Source organism: Eurypyga helias, unplaced genomic scaffold (genome assembly GCF_000690775.1).
Source record: "Eurypyga helias isolate BGI_N326 unplaced genomic scaffold, ASM69077v1 scaffold14353, whole genome shotgun sequence".
Taxonomy (NCBI): Eukaryota; Metazoa; Chordata; class Aves; order Eurypygiformes; family Eurypygidae; genus Eurypyga; species Eurypyga helias.
The window spans coordinates 1-22,341 of NW_010242375.1; the positions used below are offsets into that span (position 1 = coordinate 1).

General features: G+C 47.9%; 1 protein-coding gene across 1 annotated transcript in view; it reads left to right on the forward strand.

The window, feature by feature from the left end:
- Positions 1-3: 3 nt before the first annotated feature.
- LOC104507701 (angiomotin-like protein 1) overlaps positions 4-22,341 on the forward strand; it is a gene marked incomplete at its 5' end in the record, with an annotated part of 29,781 nt that continues 7,443 nt past the window's right edge. Inside the window, 6 exon segments of the mRNA XM_010149065.1 lie at positions 4-138; positions 5,510-5,654; positions 6,450-6,539; positions 13,473-13,618; positions 19,227-19,293; positions 19,296-19,363. Of these exon segments, the coding sequence (XP_010147367.1) occupies positions 4-138; positions 5,510-5,654; positions 6,450-6,539; positions 13,473-13,618; positions 19,227-19,293; positions 19,296-19,363 (651 nt within the window).

The following is a 22,341-nucleotide window of genomic DNA, read 5'->3' on the forward strand; positions in this document are numbered from 1 at the left end:
CCGGGACAGCAGCTGACACCCGACGCCTTCGCCATCGTGGAGCGGGCGCAGCAGATGGTGGAGATGCTTTCCGAGGAGAACCGCGTGCTGCGGCAGGAGCTGGAGGGGGACTACGAGAAGGCAGACAAGCTGCAGAAGGTATGTGGAGTGGTGGGGATGGGGTCTGTGCAGGGCAACCATCTTCATGCCTTTGGGTCTTCGTAGTCATGCCACTGCCAGGGGGACACACCAGTGGCCATCTCTTACCTTTACCTCTCCGTGGTGGTCTCCCAGAGATGTAATCCTGCATCCCAGGGCCTATGGGTTCCTCTGCTTTTAGGGCAAGATGGGGCAGCCCATCACATGTCTCTCAGCTGGGGACTTTACTCCTCCATCCTTTCATTCTGATCTCACCAGAGCTTTCCCTGGAAATCTCCCCTGGGCAGAATCTGCTCCTGGCGCACCTGGGTCCAGCATCATCTGCACAGGCGGTAGAGCTGCATGTGAGCAGCATTTGAAGAGTGTGGCCACGTCTGTCCTGAGCGGCCTTGTCCACCACAATGCGCTCATGTCGTGCTCCACTCTCTTCGGAAGTGTAACAGCCATTGATGGGATTGCCCGTTATTTGAAAATGTGTTAATTTGGTTGGCTTATGGGCTTTCAGTGACTGCTTGATGCGCTTCTAAGAGCTGATGTTAGATACCCACCTTTGAACATGTTGGTTCAAAAAGCACTGCCCCCTTATCTGAAAGAACTGTTTGGTAACAGTTTTGTTCAAAAACCCTTCTGCAGAGAGATCCTGCACCCTCTTTTCCTTATGCAAGATGGCATTTTCAGGGGAGAAGGGCGATGTCTTGCACACTGCCTGGGATGTCAAGATGAAGAGTCAAATCAAACAAAGTAGAAGTTGCTTAAAAATGAGAGCTGGCTGAAGGCAAAGCAGGGATGCTTCCCAGATCTGCTGGCTTTGGGGCCCAAGGGCCCAGACCAAATGAGTTAGTCAGGATTCTACACTGCTATTTCATTTATGTCTTCCCACTGCTTATGCACAAATGGGCTTAGGCTGCAGGTCTTTTCCCTCTGAATTCAGGAGTCTAAATAGGAGCTAAATTTTTTTCTGTGCTGTGTCAGATCTTCTTCAAGACACCCTTTACAGGAGGAGAGGCAGCTCTGAGAGACCATGTCCCAGCCTCAGCTTTGGGAAAAATCTGTGACCATCTGTTCAAACAGGTTAAAAAAAAAGACCTGTTGTTTTATAGCTGCTGTCATCTTTGCAGCCTCCTCCTCTGCAAACAAGTGAGTTGCATTTATTTGTAGAATTTCCTAAACTTAGTTTAGAAATCTTTGCAGCAACGTTAGCTGTTTGTGAAGTTGTCTGCAAAGGTTTTAAGGCTGACATCTCTGGGACCTTCGTCGGCAAAGAGAAATATTCCAGCTATTAATTTTACAAAAGCTACGTTGTTCAGTAAAAGGTATTTGAGTGCGATGCCCTGAAAATATTCCAATTTCCTTTTACACTCTTGGAAACGGCTCTCTCTTTATCTTGGATGCCCCACGAGTCGATTGCATCAGACACCAACAGAAAGGTATTCAAGCATGGGCTGAAGTCTCACTTCGGTCAAGAATGTGGACTTGAGTCCCATGGACTTTGGGGAGTATTAAGGCGAAACACATGCTCAAGTGCATTCTTTCTTCAGGAAAATGTCCTGAACCAAAGGCTTAACACACAGTATCCCTCCCATCCGGTTTTTTCTATGTTTGAACACAAGGACAGGGTTGGTCCCCTTCTGTTCCCACAGTTTCAGCTGAACATCACCTCTGAAAATGTGACAGTGGGTTAAATTACATACTCTGGGTGTGAAAATTCTTCCCTCTTGTTGGAAGTGGAAGACTTGCATGGAGTATTTCTTGTTTGTGCGTAACAAGTTTACGGTAGGTAGAGCCACCCTCCCATCGCTTTTATTCATTACAGAATAGGAGAAGAAATCAGGGAAAATCAGCTTGATGTGGAGGGCTCCCTGGGCATTTGTACAAACAGATCAGCCCTGAGGGTTGTCAAATTCTCAGTCCTGTCTGAACAGACTTCTTGCACAGAAGTACAAGGTGGTGATTAATCTCTGTGCTGTTTGATGGATTGTCTGGTTTTCTTATCCAAAAAGAGTTGGGGGAAGAGGAGTTGTGCACTTTTAATTTTGAGCTTTTTCTGCAAAAACAAAGCATTATTTTATCTTTCCTTTCCCCTTGTTTTTTTGGTTACCTTGCTGAAGTTTAATTACCAGGCTGGGCTGGCTCTTCCCTGTGCGGTGTGTGTGGGTTGTTTGAGTGGGTCGGCTCTAGGAGCTCCCAGGCAAAGAAGAGGCTGATCTGTTTTTTTGCCTTCATAGAAGAAGGGGAAGGAAATCCCAGAGCTGCTGAGAAACGCCAACACAATTTACGGCTGTTCTTTTGCTCTCCTTTAATTTTGTTCAGTGCTTTCTTTTCCTGCAGCAAGCCTTTGCCTCCAGGGCTGCGGGAGACTTGTGTGGTGATGTGGTTTGGGATATACCGGCAGATAACGGGCAGAGCAGAGCCCTTTCGCTAACCAGCAGCATTGGGCAGGACTGTCAGGCTGTGGAAACCCCCTGGCTTGTTGGCCAATCTGCTTCACTGTGGTGGGAGCATTCTGGAGCAGTCATCTTCTGCAGATCACGGCTCACCCAGGACAGGGGAGGCACAGGACCGGTGGGTGTCAGAGCAGCCAACTGAGCACACTGTCTGGTTGGGATCATGTGGTTAAGGATTCAGGAAAGTGCCTTAAAAATTGTTTTTCCTAAGCCAAACTTTCAAGGGGACGGAAGCTCGATCTGCTTAAATGGTCAAGGAGAACAATGCAAGGTACCCTGAATATAGCCACTAACTACTTACAGGAAGAGAAAACTTTTGCTAGTGGAGGTCATACCAATGGAAAGAAAAAGTTGTAACAGAATCAAGTAGCTGAAACTATGCTGTTATTGGAGTGACTAATCCACACATCGTTTTGATTCTGGAAAATTCACATGAAACAGATTTTTGATTGTAGGTCATAGTATAGAATAGACTATTTCAGTTGGAAGGGACATGCAATGATCATCTACTCCAACTGCCTGACCACTTCAGGGCCGACCAAGTTAAAGCATGTTATTAAGGGCTTTGTCCAAATACCACCTGAACATTGACAGCCTTGGGGCATCAACCTCTTCTCTAGGAAGCCTGTTACAGTGTTTGACCATCTTCTCAGTGAAGAAATGCTTCCTAATGTCCAGTCTAAACCTCCCCTAGTGCAGGTTTGAGCCATTCCCACACTTCCTGTCACGGGATATCAGGGAGAAGAGCTCAGCACCTCCCTCTCCACTTCCCCTCCTCAGGAAGCTGTAGAGGGCAACGAGGTTTCTCCCCAGCCTCCTCCTCTCCACACTAGAGAAACCCAAAGTCCTCAGCCTCTCCTCATAGCACATTCCTTCCAGCCCTGTCACCAGCTTGGTTGCCCTCCTCTGGACACATTTGAGGACCTCCACATCCTTCTTAAATCGTGGGGCCCAGAACTGCACACAGTACTCAAGGTGATTTTCTCTAAACAGGTCAGACTTTCTGATGAGGCCTTGTGCAAGCTTGCATTGCCATGCGTATGAGGAAGAATAAAACTCATTGACTTCTTTTGAACCACAGTAACGTTCAGTCTGGATTTCACACAGGTTTGGATTTATGCAGAGTTCCTCTGAGTGTGCTGTCCTCGTAGTGGACACGCTTGGTGTCTGGCAGGGTGGGGAAGAAGGATCTGCTTTTCTAGATGTGGTTAGCGAAAATGTAACAGGGCTTCCTGGAGCTCCTGCTTTAAAAAAATAAAATGGAAAGTCAGAATAATCTGACTAAGTTTATAGTTCACCCAGGAAGGAGTGGCACAGCATGAGATCCAGTTCAACAGGTCGTCCTCTTCTTGGAGCTGTGGAGAATTATCTCAGCTGAGAGCTTGTGTGTCTGTGAAATACCTGTGAGGTGTTAAATCACCACTGGTGTGAGATAGGTGGTGTGATACCCAGCAAGGGACTAATCCAAAGGTGCTGGTGTCATGGGAGCCACACTGTGGGCTTCGCACATCGCCACATCATTCAGCTTTTGTGCCTGAATGAGCTGAAAGCAGAAATCAGGGAAGGTAACCATGTTTCCCCATCATGGTTCTGCCGGACTTTGCTTGGTGTGTGGTTCAGAGGTGCCACATGCCCATGGGCTGTATCCAAAGAGAGTGGCCCTGGCACTGTGGGAAGCACAGGTCCAGGCTGCTGGAGCCTGGCTGCAGGTTCCTATGCAGGCAGCAGGGTGACAGCTCCAGCTTTTATTCTGCAAGTGCTGCAGCTGGCAAATTACACCTAAAGCTTAACGAACCCTGGGGAGCAACCTACCTCCACAGCAAGGAGGTGGGCTCACACCCTGGATTCACAGATCTGTCCCACCCATGATTCAAAAGGCTAAAAAAGGGCCAGATTTAGAAAGGTATGTTGGAGGCTATATATATCTCTTGGTTTTCCAGCCTGTACACATTATCAAACTTTTCTCCACAAACACAAGGGCTAGGCATGCAGGAGCAGATTCCCACATTGGTGTTGATCATTCCTGCAGCAACAATTTCAGCAAAACACTTAACGAGACATTAGCTTATTAAAAGAGCTGGATGGGATTGACCTGAGCAGTAAAACTCTGCCTGGGACTATCCTCCTATCAGTTTTTTGAGTTTGGGTCTTAAGATGCAAGTTCACTGCTAAGGGTTTCCTCTGCATGCCTTGCCTGCAGTTTGCCAGATTTTAAGGAGATGAAGTTAAGAACATTGAAAACCCCAAACAATTGGTTTGGTCTGTTATAGTTTCTTTTCGTATACAGCAGTCTTCGGTCAAGGATGGAAAGGAGTGAACCACAATAGTTAAAGACTGATGTGAGGTCAGAGATGAATCTAAAGCATTTCTGGTGGCGTGTGGAGTGTAGAGCCAAGTTTTGATCTGGCAGAATAATAAATCCTGTCTCCTAAACCCCTTTCTCCTCTTGGATGGTGTTAAAGCAGCCATCTTGGTTGAAGGCAACTGAGCAGTTATGTCAAGCCCAGCCCATCCCAAGCTCATTTGGGAGCTGCCAGTGGGGTGTTGTGGCATGGTGAGCTGCCCCACAGGGCATTTGCAGCAGTGCAGCAAATGCTTCCCACTGTAGGAGCCTTCAGCACCACTGGGGCTTTGTGCCATCCTCCACTGGGGAGATTGGTCACTGTAGAGCTGGTATTGCCCCAACCCTTGCACCCCATTGAAATGCACTGGGCAAACACTGGGATGGGATGTGTTCCTGCTGAGCTTTAACAGGAGCTCTCTCTCCTTTCAGTACTGGGGAGGTTGGTCACTGTAGAGCTGGTGGTTGGTGTGGCACAAGGTACGGGTATTGCCCCAACCCTTGCACCCCATTGAAATGCACTGGGCAAACACTGGGATGGGATGTGTTCCTACTGAGCTTTAACAGGAGCTCTCTCTCCTTTCAGTTTGAAATAGAGATTCAGAGGATTTCAGAAGCCTATGAGGGCCTGGTCAAGACCACCACTAAGAGGGAGTCTCTGGACAAAGCGATGAGAAACAAACTCGAAGGAGAAATTAGGAGACTTCATGACTTCAACAGGGATCTCCGTGGTATGTTAAGCTTGCTTGTGTGGGGTTTTTCCCCCCAGTTGACATGGTGCTCCACTTCTCACAAGCTCCAGAGTAGCAGGTTTTAAAGGGGTGGGTTCACACATGGTTTAGGTTAACTTCTTGAGAAATCAGACCCTGCTTATTGGCATAAGACAAAACTGCTGTCAGCCAGTTGCAAACAAACCCTCTGGCAAAATATGAGAGTCAGCTTCAGACGGTGCCTTTGCCTATGACTTTGAGCTATTACCTGTCCAGGTGCCTGATGATGTACTTTGATATGTCTTTGGGTAGTGACATGCCTTCTGCAAGCTGGCTCATGCTTTTTGCTACCGTGCAAGGGGACTGGATGGTCTTTTTGGAGGAGGAGTGCACCTGAAGGCACCTTTCCCAAGGCATCCTCAAGGATCAGTGTCACCAGCCTGGGGGCTGCTTTCCCCCAGGGCGTCTGGCTGCACCAGGGCAGCACTCCGCTGCGGGAAGGCACCCGCCCTTGCAAAGCTGGGTAACTCAGACTGCGCATGCCTTGCATATCTTGGACAGTGTGAGAGATGAACTGCACGGACACATCAGCTGCAAATGGCAGAGGATTTTTCCCCCAGTTTCTGTAAATCTGAACGACAGAGCTTCATGGAAGAGGTCAAAGGCCTCATTTTTTATGTATGTGTCAGCCTCCATTTTAATGTCCTCCTTCAGAGGCTATTTATACTGCTCTGCTGGCACACATCTTATTTTCTTGGTTGGCCTACAATTTTATATACATATATTTATACTTAAAGTATTTCCTGTTTTTTGCAGAACGGCTGGAGACAGCCAATAGGCAGCTAGCCAGCCGAGACTTCGATGGGCATGAGGATAAGTCAACAGAGGGCCTTTATGTCACTCAGAGTGAGTACTGTGCTAATCTGTTTGGAAGGCACACATATATATCTCTATATGCACACATATATACGTGCTGGAGTGGAGATGGTATTCACCTTCACCTTGCTGTTACTTGTTGTCCTTATGGCTTGGTTTGCTCAGCTAATTCATCACATACTCTGATTTAAACTGCAGACTGGATTGCTAGGCTATTGTGGTTTGGGTTTTTTTTTTTCTTTCTGAGCACCAGAACCAGGCAGTGGGAGTTAATGGTAACACAATTTATTTTTGATAAATATTTATCTGAAATTGTGAAGTGTTGCTTGTGGGGATCATCTCTGGAGATGCATATTTTTTAGAGAAGCCAGATTCTTCTCTTGGCTGGGATAAGCCCAGAGCAATCTCTGCTGACTTGTTATCAGTGACAGAGGTTGATTAACAGGAGTCAGAGCAGAGCTGGACCCTCCTTTTCACAAACAGCTTCTATCGCTGTGAAAAACATCCATTCCTGTCAAGTTTTAGGCTCCCATAATGACTGGGCACAGTGCTGCAGCATTTCCCTGCCATGTGCTGATGGCTCCATGTCACCAGCCAACCTAAAACTTGAGCAGCTGGGTGCTGCATGGCAGCACGTGGCTTCCCGTGTATCCTGAGCATCTTCAGCAGGTTTCCAGAAGGACTTGGCCATCTGGGAGCTCTGCGGTACCTTGCAGGCTTAAATCCCATTGAAGCTAAGTGCTGTGTACCCCTGATCCTTCTGTTGTATTTATTGCACCGAGAGCTTCCTAGGAAGATGAGCTGCATACAAACGCTCAGGTGGAGGACTGGCCACCTCCGCCAGCAGTGTGATGTTTGATACCACTCAGCCAGCATGCCACGCTGCCAGCCCTGCAGCATCCACCAGCTGCTCCACGTGCAGGGGAGCCTTCTCCTGGCTCCCATCAGCAGTGACGATGCCAGCACAGCAACTTTGCTGATCATTCGGTGCATGTGTGCGCAAACCAGAAAAGAAGCTAAGGGTTTAGCTTAGGATATATCAGAAGGATATAGACCGGTTGGAGCGAGTCCAGAGAAGGCCACGAAGATGCTCAGAGGGCTGGCGCACCTCTGCTATGGGGACAGGCTGAGAGAGTTGGGCTTGTTCAGCCTGGAGAAGAGAAGGCTCCGGGGAGACCTTATTGCAGCCTTCCCGTGCCTGAAGGGGCTACAAGGAAGCTGGCGGGGACTTTTTACAAGGGCCTGTAGTGACAGGACAAGGGGGAATGGGGTTGAATTGAAAGTGGGGAGGTTTAGATTAGATATCAGGAAGAAATTCTTCCCAGAGAGGGTGGTGAGGCACTGGAACAGGTTGCCCAGAGAAGCTGTGGATGCCCCATCCCTGGAAGTGTTCAAGGCCAGGCTGGATGAGGCTTTGAGCAACCTGGTCTAGTGGAAGGGGTCCCTGCCCATGGCAGGGGGGTTGGAACTAGATGGTCTTTCAGGTCCCAAACCATTCTGTGATTCTATGATTTTTTCCATGACTCTGTTAGCTTTGCCATATTAGCAGATGCCACAAGGGTGCGTAGATACTGTCGTGAATTCAAGGGGATGATCTGTCAAGAAAATAGCATTGCTATGTAAGTCTTGCCATCCTTGAGAAGAGTTCAAAGGAGGTAAGTTGCACAGTGCAAATTGCAGGCTGGGGTCTGCTGTCTTCGTATAGAGATAGCCTGGCAGCGTTCCCATACACTGGTAGCTAGAAAGGGGAGTGAAATCCCCAGGATGGACTCAGTTTGAGTAATTTTCCAGCGCATAAATGTGCTCTGTGATTCTGCTGATAAATATCTAGCAATAAAACTTTGAGCTGTGCACGCAGTATATTGCTGCTATCAATTCACAGCTTATGAACAAATATAGTTTTTTGGATCCTATCACACAAGATGTGCTGGATGCTTGGAGTGTCTCCTGGCTAGACCAGGGAGCTAAATGTTACTAATGTAATGCAGAGTGCTTCCAAGAATAGAAAAATGGGCACATGTAAAGCAGGTCCCCTTCAGTCATGTTCTCTGGGCTGCTGGGGCAGGCACAGTGATGACATCGATATCAGAGTATCTGCCTAAAACACCCCTCTGAGAGCCCATAAAAGGTTTTGCTTGGAAACACCCTGTTGCCGACTACATTTATACACTGGCATTTGTGAGTCTTCCCCAGGGGCAGAGCATGACTGGGGCTGCACCCCACTGCCAACCTGGGGGTTTTGCAAGCACGGTCTGTACCCTCCTCATGTCTTTTGATGGGATGCTCAGGCAGAACCTGAGAGAAGAAGAGGTGCAACTTGTTTTAGCTATCGCGTATATGCTTGTCGACTGAGACTGAAATGGTCATTTGTAGGAGAAGAGGAAAAAATGGTTCCTACATGTTCTCCCATCAGCTGCTGCAATTTTGTCATGAAACATTTTTGGGTTTTTTCCGAAGGGTAGCAGCTTGTTAAGTCAGATTAGTAAATGCAAATCTTAGTTTTCATTAGGAAAGCAAAAGCAGATTTCTAGTCCCTATGTTTATGGAACACAGCCTGAAAACATGACTCTTAACATCCCCAACGCAAGTTATATAAAAAGGCTCCAACAACTGCAGGTTCCTAAAAGTTATCATTTTTAAGGTAGTCTTGAGATGAGATGAAGAAGGAAAGATAAAACTCTTGAGGTTTTTTTAACGCTCGTCCTTGGTAATACTGCAAAGGCAGAATTAATCCTGTGGTAAAACTCCAATAATAGGAAAAAGCCTGTGAACATGAAGTTTGACAAGGCAGCACGCACAGGGATCATTTCTCAGTTCCTCACACAGCTCTCCATGAGCAGTGTAACCATGCAGAGCGGTTGTGTGCTCTGAGATGGAGACCGGAGGTGACAAAAACTCTTATTCTTTGTAATAGTAATAGCTAAAGCCAGGCTGCATGCCTCAAAGTATTAAGTGCTAGGCATTTGTGGCCAAGAAAAATGCTACTGTTGTATCGGGGGTAGGGGAGAACTCACAGCCTATTAGTTTAATGAGAATTACGTGATGTTTTGTCAGTGAAAATGGTCCTTTTAAGGAAAGACATGAAGCAATGACTGATGAAGGTGTATGGGCCCATACAGGTGAGAGAAGAGCCAGGCAGGAAGAGGCTGAGGGATGCTGTGGAAAGGGAGAGGCAGGAAGACTGAAGATGGTTTGAGGGCCATAGAGCAGAGGGAAAGCTTATGATACAGCATATCATGGGAAAAAATGTTTGGTGGAGTCTAAGAATTTTGTGTGTTTATTTGGGATTTCTGGACTTACACTCTGTCAGAGCAGGGGTTCCTCCAAGGGGCTCTTTGAGGTGCTTGAGGCAGATCGAGGTCTGCGCCCATCCACGTGGCTCTGCACCCATTAGTGGGAGCGCACAGACCGTTTTGGCAGTGTGCTGGTAGAGCCTCATGCTCCGTGGGAACATGCCGTGGATGTGCCACGCGTGACTCCTGCGCAGGGAGCAGCATCCTCAAGTAACGGTGTCGTATTGAAAAATGCGTCTGTTCTGCGTGACGTCCCCCTGCCCTCCGAAGGGAAGGGGAGTGGGGAATCTGATTTCGGTTTTGAACACGTGAAGGTCAAATTCTCCCCGACTCGTACTTCATGACACGCAAATGGAAATGTCGTAACTGTAAATTAGGCCATGCTTAAGCTGCCTGCAATACTTCGTAGGGTAAGGAAAGCCATCACGAGTTTTGATGGAGATTCGGTGACTTCCTCTGTCAGCAGAGCATCAGACCTTTCTGCATCCCTGCTTAGGTTGGTGACCACAGGCAACCACGTACCGAACCATTTCCTTTGTACGTTACAGTTGGTCGTAATTATTAATGCCAGGGCAGAACCCCTGTTAATCGCCACGTGAGACAATGGACTCGGGGACCTTGAGCACAACCTCCTGCAGCTTCTCAGCCTTTCCTTGGTGTTGGCATGGTCCAAACACCAGAGAGCTGTTGGGAACGTGCCGATGGCCAGCGAAACTGCAGTAGGAGAAGCTTGCAATGACCTCTTCTGGCATTTGACTGGGACGCAGGGGTTAACGTAGCCGCTCCTCGTGAAGGGTGCAGGGGGGACCTGTGCTGTCTATAACGTAGTGTTAAGTTGTGGGTGGCTTTGAGGGCACACATTCAACTGATGCAGGTAAATGGTACTTTCTTGTTTTTCTTTCAAGATTGACGAGATCAAAACCTTCTGTTAGGCGTGAGGTCTATGTGAAAAATAGTGAAGTGGTGGCAGTGATCGAGTGTATCTTCCTGTCTGATGTTTCTGCTTCAGAGACTGGCCTACTCTCGCTGTCCCTACCCAGCTTGACAACTCAGAAAGCCTGTTTGCGAAGCACCCAAGCAGGCTCTTGGCTTTATCCCTTCTCTCTTCTACCCAGACGCAGAGTGTCAGTGTAATGTCCTCAGTGTGTTGAAGTACAACAGTCAGAGTCAGGGGGTGACAAGCTGTGAGACTACAAGTGTAAACTACAGCAGAGAGGCCTTTTGGGTCTGTTCAGTAATGGGATGTAGCCATGACCCACCGGAAAATAGAAACAGTCATTAGCTGGAGTCTGTTAGGTAAAAAGCACATGCCTGGGCAGAAGGTATATGCGAGTGTAGCACAGTAAATCAGTATTTTTAGACTTTAGGAATACCTGTATGTACTTGAAGAGAATTTAAGGTATGCTCAACAAAGACCTTCTTTACTAAAAATTAATGCAGTGTAGGAAAGTACTTATAAAATGTGCCTCCAGCCTTTTTCAGGGAGAAGCTGACGTGGGGAGGTGTTGAGGACTGTTAAGCAAATTTTTCTTGTCAGCTTTCTAGTGGATTCAGTGGTCATTTTGAGTACGGCATGATCTTGTCCTCCTTTTAGGGCAGATAGAAAACGTAATGCAGCAGAGCAAGTTGAGTGCTTCGTCTTCCTTGGGTGAAAGTTGAAAGTGAAGTTCCCAAGTCCCATTTTTCTGTGTTGTCCTCCTATAACAAGGGTTTCAGATGGGGAGCACAGCAAGTGTGGTGCCAGCATGAGAGAGTGAAGTGTCACAGTGCTGAAAGACATTAGTTTTCCAGCTTCTTCACCCTCTGATGAAATTTGCTGCTTGATCATTTGCCCCGTTTTACACTTTTGTACAATATAAATTAATGTTCCTTCTGAATCTGATTGGGGTAAATGTCTTTGCGTCGAAGGAAGAGATCTGCATGTCCAGTATAAAATTCCTTGCTGACGTGGGAAGATTAAGGCCATGTCATAGAGATGGCTCTTGGTGGCAGTTGGTGTCATGATGTGCCCAGCACTCTCTGGGCTTCGCTCATGGCCTTTTCAGAGGCCAACATGCCTTTGTTGCTGCCAGGGAATATTTTTGTGAGGTGCTGAATTCCTCCTTGTAGGATAAATGGAAAGACGACCGTGTGGGTTTGGGCTCACCTCAGCCACTCGTGCCTTGTTCCACATGGCTCAGATCGTCTGCATCTCACCTTGCTGCAGACACCTGTCACTAGTGTGTCAGTTAAACCTGGTCTCATCCCACCTGAAATTAAGGAAAAATGAGATCCTTCTGGGGACAGTTCAGGTCTGAAACAGGCTGGCTTTGGCCATGTGAAGTTTCCTGACCCTTCTTTGGGGGAGGTGGATGGTGAGGCTTCCAGCATGAGTGGTCATGCTTGGGTGAGACGGGCTGGGTATTAGGGGCAGATTTTCCATGTTTTGATATTTTTGTAGAAACTTTTCACTTCAGTTAAAAAATAATAAATTCTGTAATGCCGTGTTTAATAAGTCAAAAATCAGAACAACTTCTAATTGATGCCAAATTAATTTTTTGAGGAAATTTTCCTTGCTGGACACTTGCCAAGTGCTCTACCTTTCTTGTCATTCAGAACTGAGGCCAGATTTTGAAATCTCAGATTTCACTGAATGAAACCTCCATCCCCTGCTCCCTTCAGTCGTTAACCGTTCGCGGTCCGACGTCAGGGATCCAGCGATTGACCTGTGATGCTCGTGTTCCCTGAAATGGCTTCTCAGCACTGTCAGGGCAGAGGTGGAGCCAAGCCTTTCCCCAGGCAGCTTGTCAGCAAAATGAACGGTGGGCCTGCAGTTTGTTGCCAGAGAAAAAAATGTCAGCAAAGCTAACTGTATGTAGCCCTTTTTTTTTTTTTTTAATCTTATCCAAAGAAGGGATGATTTTTTTTGGCACAGAGATTATCTACAAGTTTTACTCTCATTCCTGATGCATTAAGGCACTTAACAGGAGGGGAGCACCAATCACTGGACCCTTAGATCATGCAGAACTGGAAAGCCACCCAGGGCCCTCTCAGGGTTGAAATGCCTCCCATGGCCACCCTTTCTCTGCATGGCTAGAGAAAGCCCGTTCAGATGCCTCCTATCTTACTCTTCCTTATTGCTTTCCATTTTCAGGTTGTCCATTACAGATGTACGTTTATTATTTGGTTTCTTCACAGGTTCTGTGTCTCATGATCTCCATCCTTGCAAATAAAATGGACCAGGCAGAGCACAGCCCACATCCACAGGGCTGAGGTTTCTTGTCCTTAGAGAAGGGCAGCAGCATCCAAGCTGGCATCCAAACAGTCCTTTATGTAGGCTGTCCTCAAGCAGGGCCTGGGCATTGTGTGGGAAAGGAGTATCTGGTGCGGGCTAAAATTTTGCTGGGGAATGGACAGTTATGAGGCAGTGCTCAGGTCCACCAGCTCTGCTAGTGCACATGCAGCCCAAGCTGCCTCTTGTCCCTGCCACGGGTGCTCACGGGGGCTGAGCCTTGGCAGTAGAACCTCCTTGCCCTCCGTGTCTCAGCACTGTGTTGTAATGACCCCGCTCGCTGCTGCTGCTTCACATACCTTTTGCTTTTCTAGGAAGGTAGCAGCTTTCCTCTGGCGTGTGGCCCAGGGCCTGTGAGCTATCCTCCTGGACCTGCTCTTATTCCTGTCTTTCTTCCAGACAAAGAGCACTTGAAGGAGAAGGAGAAGTTGGAGATGGAGCTGGCAGCCATGCGCTCTGCCAACGAGGACCAGCGGAGACACATCGAAATCCTTGACCAGGCCCTAAACAATGCTCAAGCCAAGGTCATCAAACTGGAAGAGGAGGTGAGGCATGGGCATCATTTCTCTGCTCTGAGGCTAGTGGTAACTCATGGTTAGGGCTTTCTCCATCCAAGTCCTGAATCTCTTCTAGCCATGGCATTGGCAGGTCTTCCTGCTCCCCTTGCACTAGCCCTTCCATAGAGAAAATGCGTAGTTATACAATACTGAGACAAATAAGCAAGCACAGGAGACCACAACCATACATGCTTTCAGAACCTTCAGCCTCTAGCCAGGAGCATGACCAAACTCAACTCTCTGATCGAGCTGATGGCTGAGGTAATGGTAGGACTTAGCAGAAATACCAAATGAAAAGCTGACCACTCACTGCCTTGGGACTGTGATACAAACGTGTGATGTTGTTGTGTCCCATTTCTCCCCAAAGAATGCCAGGAGGATTTTGGGATGTGCACTGCAGTGCAGGGCTCTGTAACTTCGCATCTAAACGGTGGTCTTAAAAGAACTGGCTGATCTGGCTGGAGGCAGGCCTTCCAGGATTTAGAGCTACAGGTTTTATCTGAGAGCTGAAAAAAACCCCTGTTGTACCACGAGACCTAAGAAGTGCCATCTGTGCAAAATCCCCAAGAGGTCTCTAGGCAATGCTCCTATAAGCCTGACAGTGAAAATGTGTATTCAGATGGGAAGGGAACTCCCGGGAAGAGAGGGCTCTTCAAACTGACAGACAAGTACAGAACTATGTCTCGTAGCTGGAAACTGGAGTTATAAGCATTCAAAGTGGAAATAATGCTCAGTTTTGACTGTAACTGTGCATGATGTCTATTCTCCGTTATTAGAGGTCTCTGAATCTCAGTTTATTTTGTTCCTTAAGACCTTCAGCCAAAAGGTGTGGATTTAATAACTAACTGAATATCTGTGCGCTCTGGCAAATCAGGCAAGACTGTCTAAACAGGCCTTTTTGGCCCTAAAATCTGTAGCCCTGTGACCAACAAAGAGGGAATATTTTTAATGGGGAATAAGATAAACATATTCTTTACTATCTGAGTGGGCAGGCCGTTGGTGAGGTGAAGGATGCTCACCTAAAAGGCTTAGGCAGAGGTTCAGGTGTGGGCACAGACTGCTGGCATGATCTTGGGCAGGTCTTTTCCTTTTCAGTGCCTCGTTTCCCACCTGCACCCTCCCTGGGGCTGGTGTGGGGGTTAATCTGTGCTGGGTGTACGGATGCAAGGGGTCTTGTGAGCAGCAGGGAAGGTCTTAAATACCTGCAAGTAACTGAAGTGCAGTAAGTTGTCTGGGAAGGATGAAGGGTGAATTAACCTCAGGGATATTGGATGGTTTTTATCAGGGTATCCAGCATTACAGACCCTGTTAGGCTGACTGATTTAGCCTACTTAGCATCTGGAGGATGTAAGGTACTGTATGTAAGTGCTGAAGGCATTGCTGGGTTGTTCCTGACCATTAGACCATTCTGACTTCCTATTGAGAAACATTTTAAAAACCCCATTGCCTCCGATGGATACACTCAGCAGCAAGAGGAGGATCACATTAAGTTTGTTAGTTAGACTAAAGCTTGCTCACCATCCCAGTGTATTTGGGGCAGTCCCTTTGGAGTAGCTGCAGGAGCCAGTGTACCTTTAATTTGTACATAATTCTCTTGACACTGTTTGCCTTAAGCAACCAGAGCTTTTTTGTTTGCATTTCCTTACAAAGTGCCTGAATAAAGGAATGTTTTAGGTGGCAACACCTTCTCCTACGGTCCTGGCATCACAAAGGGAATGGGAAGAAATAAGTTTAGCTCCTGGCTGCTCCACAGGCTGTCAGCGTGGTACTGGCAGGTAACATCGACTTGCTGGATACACACCAGTGAAGGCAGCAGAAGCATAAACGCAGATTTCCAGGCAGGTGGTGTAAAAGCCTCACCCTGTGCCTGCTGAGTTGGAGTAAAAATACTCTTGCAGCCTTAGGGCTCTGTCTGTCAGAGCTTTGCAGTTGCCAGTTTCCAATCTAGTCACACAAGAGAAATGTGCCTCTGTCGGGGATCAGAGTTAGGATCCTGGATTGTGGACTGGTGGAACTGAGGAGAGGGCAAATATGCCCCTCTGGAGAGCTGCTAAACTCCTGCATGGGGCATGGTAGATGTTTCGGAGGTGGTGACCTCCTGCCTGGGTCGTGGTACGTGTTACGGGGGTGGTAACCTCTTGCACAAGGCACGGATGATCTCGGAGGTGACAACATACGAAGGGGATGATTCGCCAGTTTGTCTGTCAGAGGCCTCAGCCTGAGCAAACCCATGTTGACGTGGTGGTGTTTTACTGCTTTTTTTCATTCTGAGGGGAGTTCACGTTACTTTTATCCCATCTGTCGTGTTGTAATTGTTCAAGGCAGTGTCATGCAGCTCGGGTGAAGTGCAGTTAATCTGTGGCTGTGCCCAAGCTCCGGTGCTCCCTTTCCCTTGCTTTTGGCCTGTTTAATCACTAAATCAGAACACCTTTTCAACAGTCCCCCGTGTTTCTGGAGCTCAGTTTGACACATATGCAACAAATTATGTTGAAATTTTGAACCTTCATCTTACACCAGGGATTTTTACTATAATGTGGAATATATTGAAGGAAACACAAAATCACTCAGATCAAAATGACTGTTATTATTAACAGAGCTCTACTCATGCACTGCTTTGTAAATCCATCCAGATTTCTTCTACTACCAGAATGTAAAAAAGTTAAATCAAGGCTTGAGAAATAAGCAGTAGCTACTAAGTTGAATTAACATAAGATCGTGTACTATGTAAATCTGCATTATCCTGAGTGCCTGCTTAGTAGAAGGATTTGATTCAAAAATATGTAGGTGGTATTATCACCACATGTCATCTAGGAGACTGCTGCTGGAATTGTGTCTGGTCCACGCTTCGGACAGAAAGCTGAATAACTGGAGGGGGTTGAGAAAAGAGCTGTAGAATTTGTTTGGAGCCCAGAAACTGTTCTTTGCTGCGAACAATTAAAGTGAAGAGGTGGCTGAGCTCCAGTCCGTGCCCATGAACATGAAGAAGGGATTGCTGTCAGTCAGATTAAACGTTGCTCTTTAACATAAAACGAAATAATGAGATGCAGTGTTTAGGGGATGAAGCTGAGCAAATCAGGCTGGAAATAAAGAGTTAGAGTAATTAAGACTGAAGCAACCTACTTAGGATGATAGTGGATTCTCCATTTTGTACAGCCTTTAACTCAAAACTCATATTTATAGAAAGATATTCTGTAGCTCAGACTGCAGTTATGTTCCTAGTGCAGATATTTTTCCAAGACTCACTCATCTTTGCTCAGATTTATTTGCTTAGTTCATCCCCTTTTAGCCTTAGCTCTTCTTCATCTTTATTTTCCTAATCCTTGGAACAAGGGCAGTGTTCAGGCAAGTTTGCTGATCTTGTGAATATGTGAATTGTTTCATTAAATGCTTCTTGCTCTAGAAGATCACAATTTGGAAACCGAACAAGAAGTAATTTGCTTAAATTGCATAAGAGAAAGCCAGATTAGGCATTAGAGTAAAAGGTTTCTGGCAGTAAAGGAAAATAAGCCGCAAAGCAGTTTGCAGAGGGTGGTTGTGAAGCCCCTACCCTGGGAGGGTTTTGTAAACAGATTATACAGACATGTGCCAGGTTTTAGGTAGAGCTGATCCTACCTTGCAGTGGAAGGATGGTACAGGCACCTTCCCACTGCCCAAACAGCACATTCAGCAAGAAGCCACCGCTGTGTCTGTCTTGCCAAGTCGTGAGCTCCCAAGGAATGCAATCTTCGTGCTGCTGCCAGAGACTAGTGGGGATTATAATCTCATTAATTTTCATGGAAAGGCCCGGGAGCCCTAAACGTTAGCCCGGATTATAGCAGGGCTAGGGAGGTCATGCTGCCAGTTGTTGGTTCTGGCTGAGGAGGTTTGTTTAGGCAAATCTTTGCTTTTTCTGTGAACAAGCCTGTATTTCACTTCACCTGTGACACAGATGGATTTAGGGTGGTAGAAGAGGAATTTCAAGAAGAAGTGATTTTATTATCATTGTCGTCAGTGGGGGGGACCTAGGTGAATCCAGCATCATGCAAATAAAAAATGCAGCATGGGACTCCTGGGCTAAGCGGGTGAAAGGGCCCCACATAGCCAAGGGGACCCAGGGCTGGTGTTTATTTGCTCTACATGACCAGGAACAAGGCAGAAAACTTCTCACTGCATCCCCTCAATATTTAGACACAGATATTCTGTGGCTATAGCTCCTGTATCATAACCCACATGGCAGTTAATGTCAGTAGTGACTTAAGTACTTAAAAAAGAGGTAGGCGCAAGGATGTCAGTTTAGCCCTGGCCTCACCAGCTTACAGCACCGCTCCCCCATCCCTTACTTACCTTGCTTCCCAGTCTTGACTGGAACTAATGTTGTTTTCTGCCTCCTGTTTTGCTTCTGAAAAACTTCAGGTCTCAAACAAGTGTATAAATAAATGAGGGAGACTAGAAGCCCTAAAGAGGATCTTGGTGATTATGTCAGTGACCTAGAGTATCCCCCATTAAGCCCTGAGTTGCAGGTGGGGTCCGACGGAGGCTGGGCAAAGTCTGCGCAATCCAGCATCCAAACCAATTCACCCTCCGTTTCTGGGTCAGGGGGTTAAGTCAGGAGCGTTCAGGGGTCTTTTGGGGTTTGCAGCTTCAGTTTGTGTGCACTGTTGCTTTCTCTACTGCAAGGCAGATATCTTTAGAAAGGTAAATTTATTCACACTTGTGAAGAGAAAATTTGTCACAACACTGGGGAAGAAGAGAGGAATGGGGTTTTCTGCGGTTGGAACTGCAGCCCGTGGGGTGGGCAGGCAGACTGCTGCCACAGCCACATGGGTGAGTTTTTGGGTCAGTGCCCATGCTCCCTGGGGATGAGGACAGCTCACAGACACCCAGGTGTATCTGCCCCCCTAAGCTTACCCCTTCTCGGTGCCAGAAGGAGTGGAGGTAGCCGCTTCTGCAGTCATCTTGCAGTCCACTTGCAAATTCCTTTCAGGGTGTGTTGCTTGAGCAATCTCTGGCTGTAAAACCCTGTATTGCAAAACCCTTGTGTCATGTTTAGCCCTTCAGGAATTGCATTATATACATAAGGAGGGCCCAGCTTTAGCTCCCAGCACATCTGTATGTGGGCATTGCCAAGCCCATGAGCAGGATGGAGCAGGTGGAGCACTCCTGGCTGCTGGCACTCCACTTGCTCCGTCCGCACTGAGCAGATATACAGGGCTGAAAAAATGAGACTCTCCTTGGGTGCAGAGAACGTGCTGAGTGTCACCAGTCAGTAAAACCCACCAAGATTCCTCTTAGCTGGGGTCAGCCTGGTGCTTGCCAGAAGCGTATCCACCAACATGACGGCTCTTGCTTAGAAATGGCTGGGGGGTCTCATGGCTGGTGGATCCCCAGTGGGTAGAAGATTTGGGCAGTGTTCCCTCCAAAGGGGATAGAGCTGCCCCAGCAATGCTGTGCCCTTTCCCTGCCCGTCAAAGGAGCATCATTCCTTCCTGGGATAAGCTCTCAAGGCAAATGGCCCCGTGCTTGCGCCCAGTGTCCACCTGCCAATGCATGGGGGTCCCAGCAGCCCCAGGTGGGGCTACGGTGCCCCCCAGTCATGCTGAGCCCCTGTCCCCCGCAGCTGCGCAGGAAGCAGGCCTACGTGGAGAAGGTGGAGAAGCTGCAGCAGGCGCTGACGCAGCTGCAGGCGGGGAGCAGATGGAGCGGCGGCTGCGCACGCGCCTGGAGCGGGAGCTGGACTCACTGCGGATGCAGCAGGTGAGGATGGGGCGGTCTGTGCGAGACCCCAGCACAGGGCCTTAGCTGTTGCTTTTAAAGAGGGACGGTCACTTGGAGCCCTGCCAGGCACCACCTTCTTGTGGCTTCAGGTTGTTGGGCTTTGCACTGCAGCCTTTCTGCTGGATGGGATTGTGGATGCCCCATCCCTGGATGTCTTCAAGGCCAGGCTGGATGAGGCTTTGAGCAACCTGGTCTAGTGGAAGGTGTCCCTGCCCATGGCAGGGGGGTTGGAACTGGATGATCTTTAAGGTCCTTTCCCAACCAAACCATTCTGTGATTCTAACTCCTGATCTTTGGTGGAGAATGGGGAGCTCCGCAGCAGAGCTGCTGGACATAGCTGAGCCCTGCTTGCTGCAGGGCTGGGAGGTCTCGGCTCTCCTGGCCAAGGGCAGACAGGGCTCTCCCCCCACACCTGCCAGGGAAAAACATCCTTCCAGGTTTCTCTCCAGTAATCACAGGGTGTGCAGATCACCTCCACACTGAAGGAGGAGAGGAAAGGTGCAGTACACGTGGGCATGAGATTCAGCCCACAAACGCTGGCTGATCTTTCATTGAAAAAGCAAATGGGAGACGCGGTGGGAGCAAGGGCTTGGGCTGTATTTGTTCTGGGCAAAGCTGATATACTTGGTTCACAGAAACCTCTATCTGTGACAGATCTGGAGACGAGTGGTGTCATCTTCAGACAATAAATTATTTAAATATCAGTCCAGCCCAGAGTGGGCTAGAAATGTAGGTTTGCATTTCTGTGTATGTCCCCTTGGGTTTTGACAGCCCTGTGTCCTCAGAGGGGTAGTGTGATACTTGCATTTTAGGCACAGTTATTCCTTTGTTATTCCTCCTCCATCCCCAAGTCCCAAAGTTCAGTCATCTGTGAAATGGCAAAAAGTAAAAAAAAAGCACGAGGAGGTCACAGGGAGGATTTCCAGGTTACAGCTGGCACAGTGCCGAGTACCTGGGCACTGGCGGGCGGATGCACTAGGTGTATCAAACCACCGCTCAGGGAAAAGCCAGCAACATAAGCAAAGTGTGATGCTCTGTAACTCGAAGGGCTCACTTGTACTTGTCAAGAAACGCATCTGCTACAATAAGCCTTCTTATTTATGAGCAGCCATTAGTGGAGACCAGAGCAGCTGTTACACAGAGCTTGTGCTGCCAGAAAGCAGAGGGTCTGATCCTTTTGGCAGGATGCGGCTGGGAAACAGCTCGGTGGACACTATCAGCAGTTTGCAGTCAGGAGGTGGCCAGACCTGAGACCATCTCCTCCTTGCTGGCAGCCCCAGGGCAAGGCAGGTCCCTCAGCACCCCTCCGATGGCATTGCTCTCACTGCTGCTCCCTGGAGACCCTTCCCATCCTTCTTGGCTCTTCTGGGCTGCAATATGTGTATATATGCTGGTGCAAATGAAAGAACATTTGAGAAAAGTACAATTCAAGTGAAGATAAAACTAGAACTGGGAAAGGTTTTGTTCTCTGGGCTGGAATACAGGGACAAATAGATATATTAGGTAACTTAATTGATATATTAAGTCCATGCAGGGGATGGACTGTCAGTTAAGTCCTTGGGAGTTCAGGCTACGTCTGCTCATTTTGGCAGAAAATTCCTCTGTGACTTACAGGTTGCTGCTTTTTTTTGTGGGGGGTGAGGGGGTGGGAATGTAATTGGATTTCAGGTCCATAGTTCCCAAATGCCTCTACCAGTTCCCTCTAATAAGTTTGATAAAGAAAGATACGCTAACTTGATGTCTCACCTACCAGCTTTGAGAGGAGACTTTGGGGTATTTTTTACTATTATTATTATTATTTATACTTTTTGTTTTATGAGCCACAAGGCTGCGATGAATCATGTTGCATCAAGATGCCGCAACTTTTTACTTCAGAGATGTCTTCTCCGAGTTATCCAAGTTGTATCTACTGAAAGATTTTCTCATTGCAGAGAAAAAGAAGAGTTCTTTTTTCTCCATTTTACAAGAGTCAGCAGAACAGACGCAGCACAGGAGACCATGAGCCAGAGTCTCCTGTTTCTGGCTTGTTGGTAACCGTGTCCAAATGGCAAATCTTCATTAGCGCTAATGCATGAGCTAGGACCAAATATAAACCTCCCTCTGCCATAGTGCTGCAGGCTGAGTGTGCAGGGCTGGCAGAGGTTTTGACCAAGAATGGAGAAAACAGGCACCCGTGGTGTCCCAGGGTGCCATTTACAGACCAGGGCTGTGCTTCCAGGGTACTACCAGCGAGTTGATGGTATTCGGAGTGTAATGCTGCTTTTTGCAGGAGACTTGCAGCCGTTGCTCCTAAGGGTTATTCCATACTGCACTCCTCCAGAAAGAAGCTTCCACACACCGTTACCACACCAGAGGCAAAGGCCACAGCGCTCCCCTGGTATCTCTAGTTTCCTATAAGCAGGAGATAAGTGTCTGGAAGGAGGAAAAGGGAAGCAGCTGTGGCAGCCCTCGCTCCAGCATGGTGGTGCTGCGCCAGGGAACCGCTGCGCCGGTGGAAGTTCGTGGTGTATCACAGATGAGAAGCTTGTGCTCCCGAGACACGATTTCCCCTTGAACACAGTCCTGTGCACCATGGATATTGATAGTTATTATTATTCTCAGGTCTCAGAAGGATATTGACCAGTTGGAGTGAGTCCAGAGGAGGCCACAAAGATGCTCAGAGGGCTGGAGCACCTCTGCTATGGGGACAGGCTGAGAGAATTGGGCTTGTTCAGCCTGGAGAAGAGAAGGCTCCGGGGAGACCTTATTGCAGCCTTCCAGTACCTGAAGGGGCTACAAGGAAGCTGGGGGGGACTTTTTACAAGAACCTGTATTGACAGGACAAGGGGTAATGGGGTTGAATTGAAAGCAGGGAGGTTTAGATTAGATATCAGGAAGAAGTTCTTCCTGGAGAGGGTGGTGAGGCACTGGAACAGGTTGCCCAGAGAAGCTGTGGATGCCCCCTTCCCGGCAGTGGC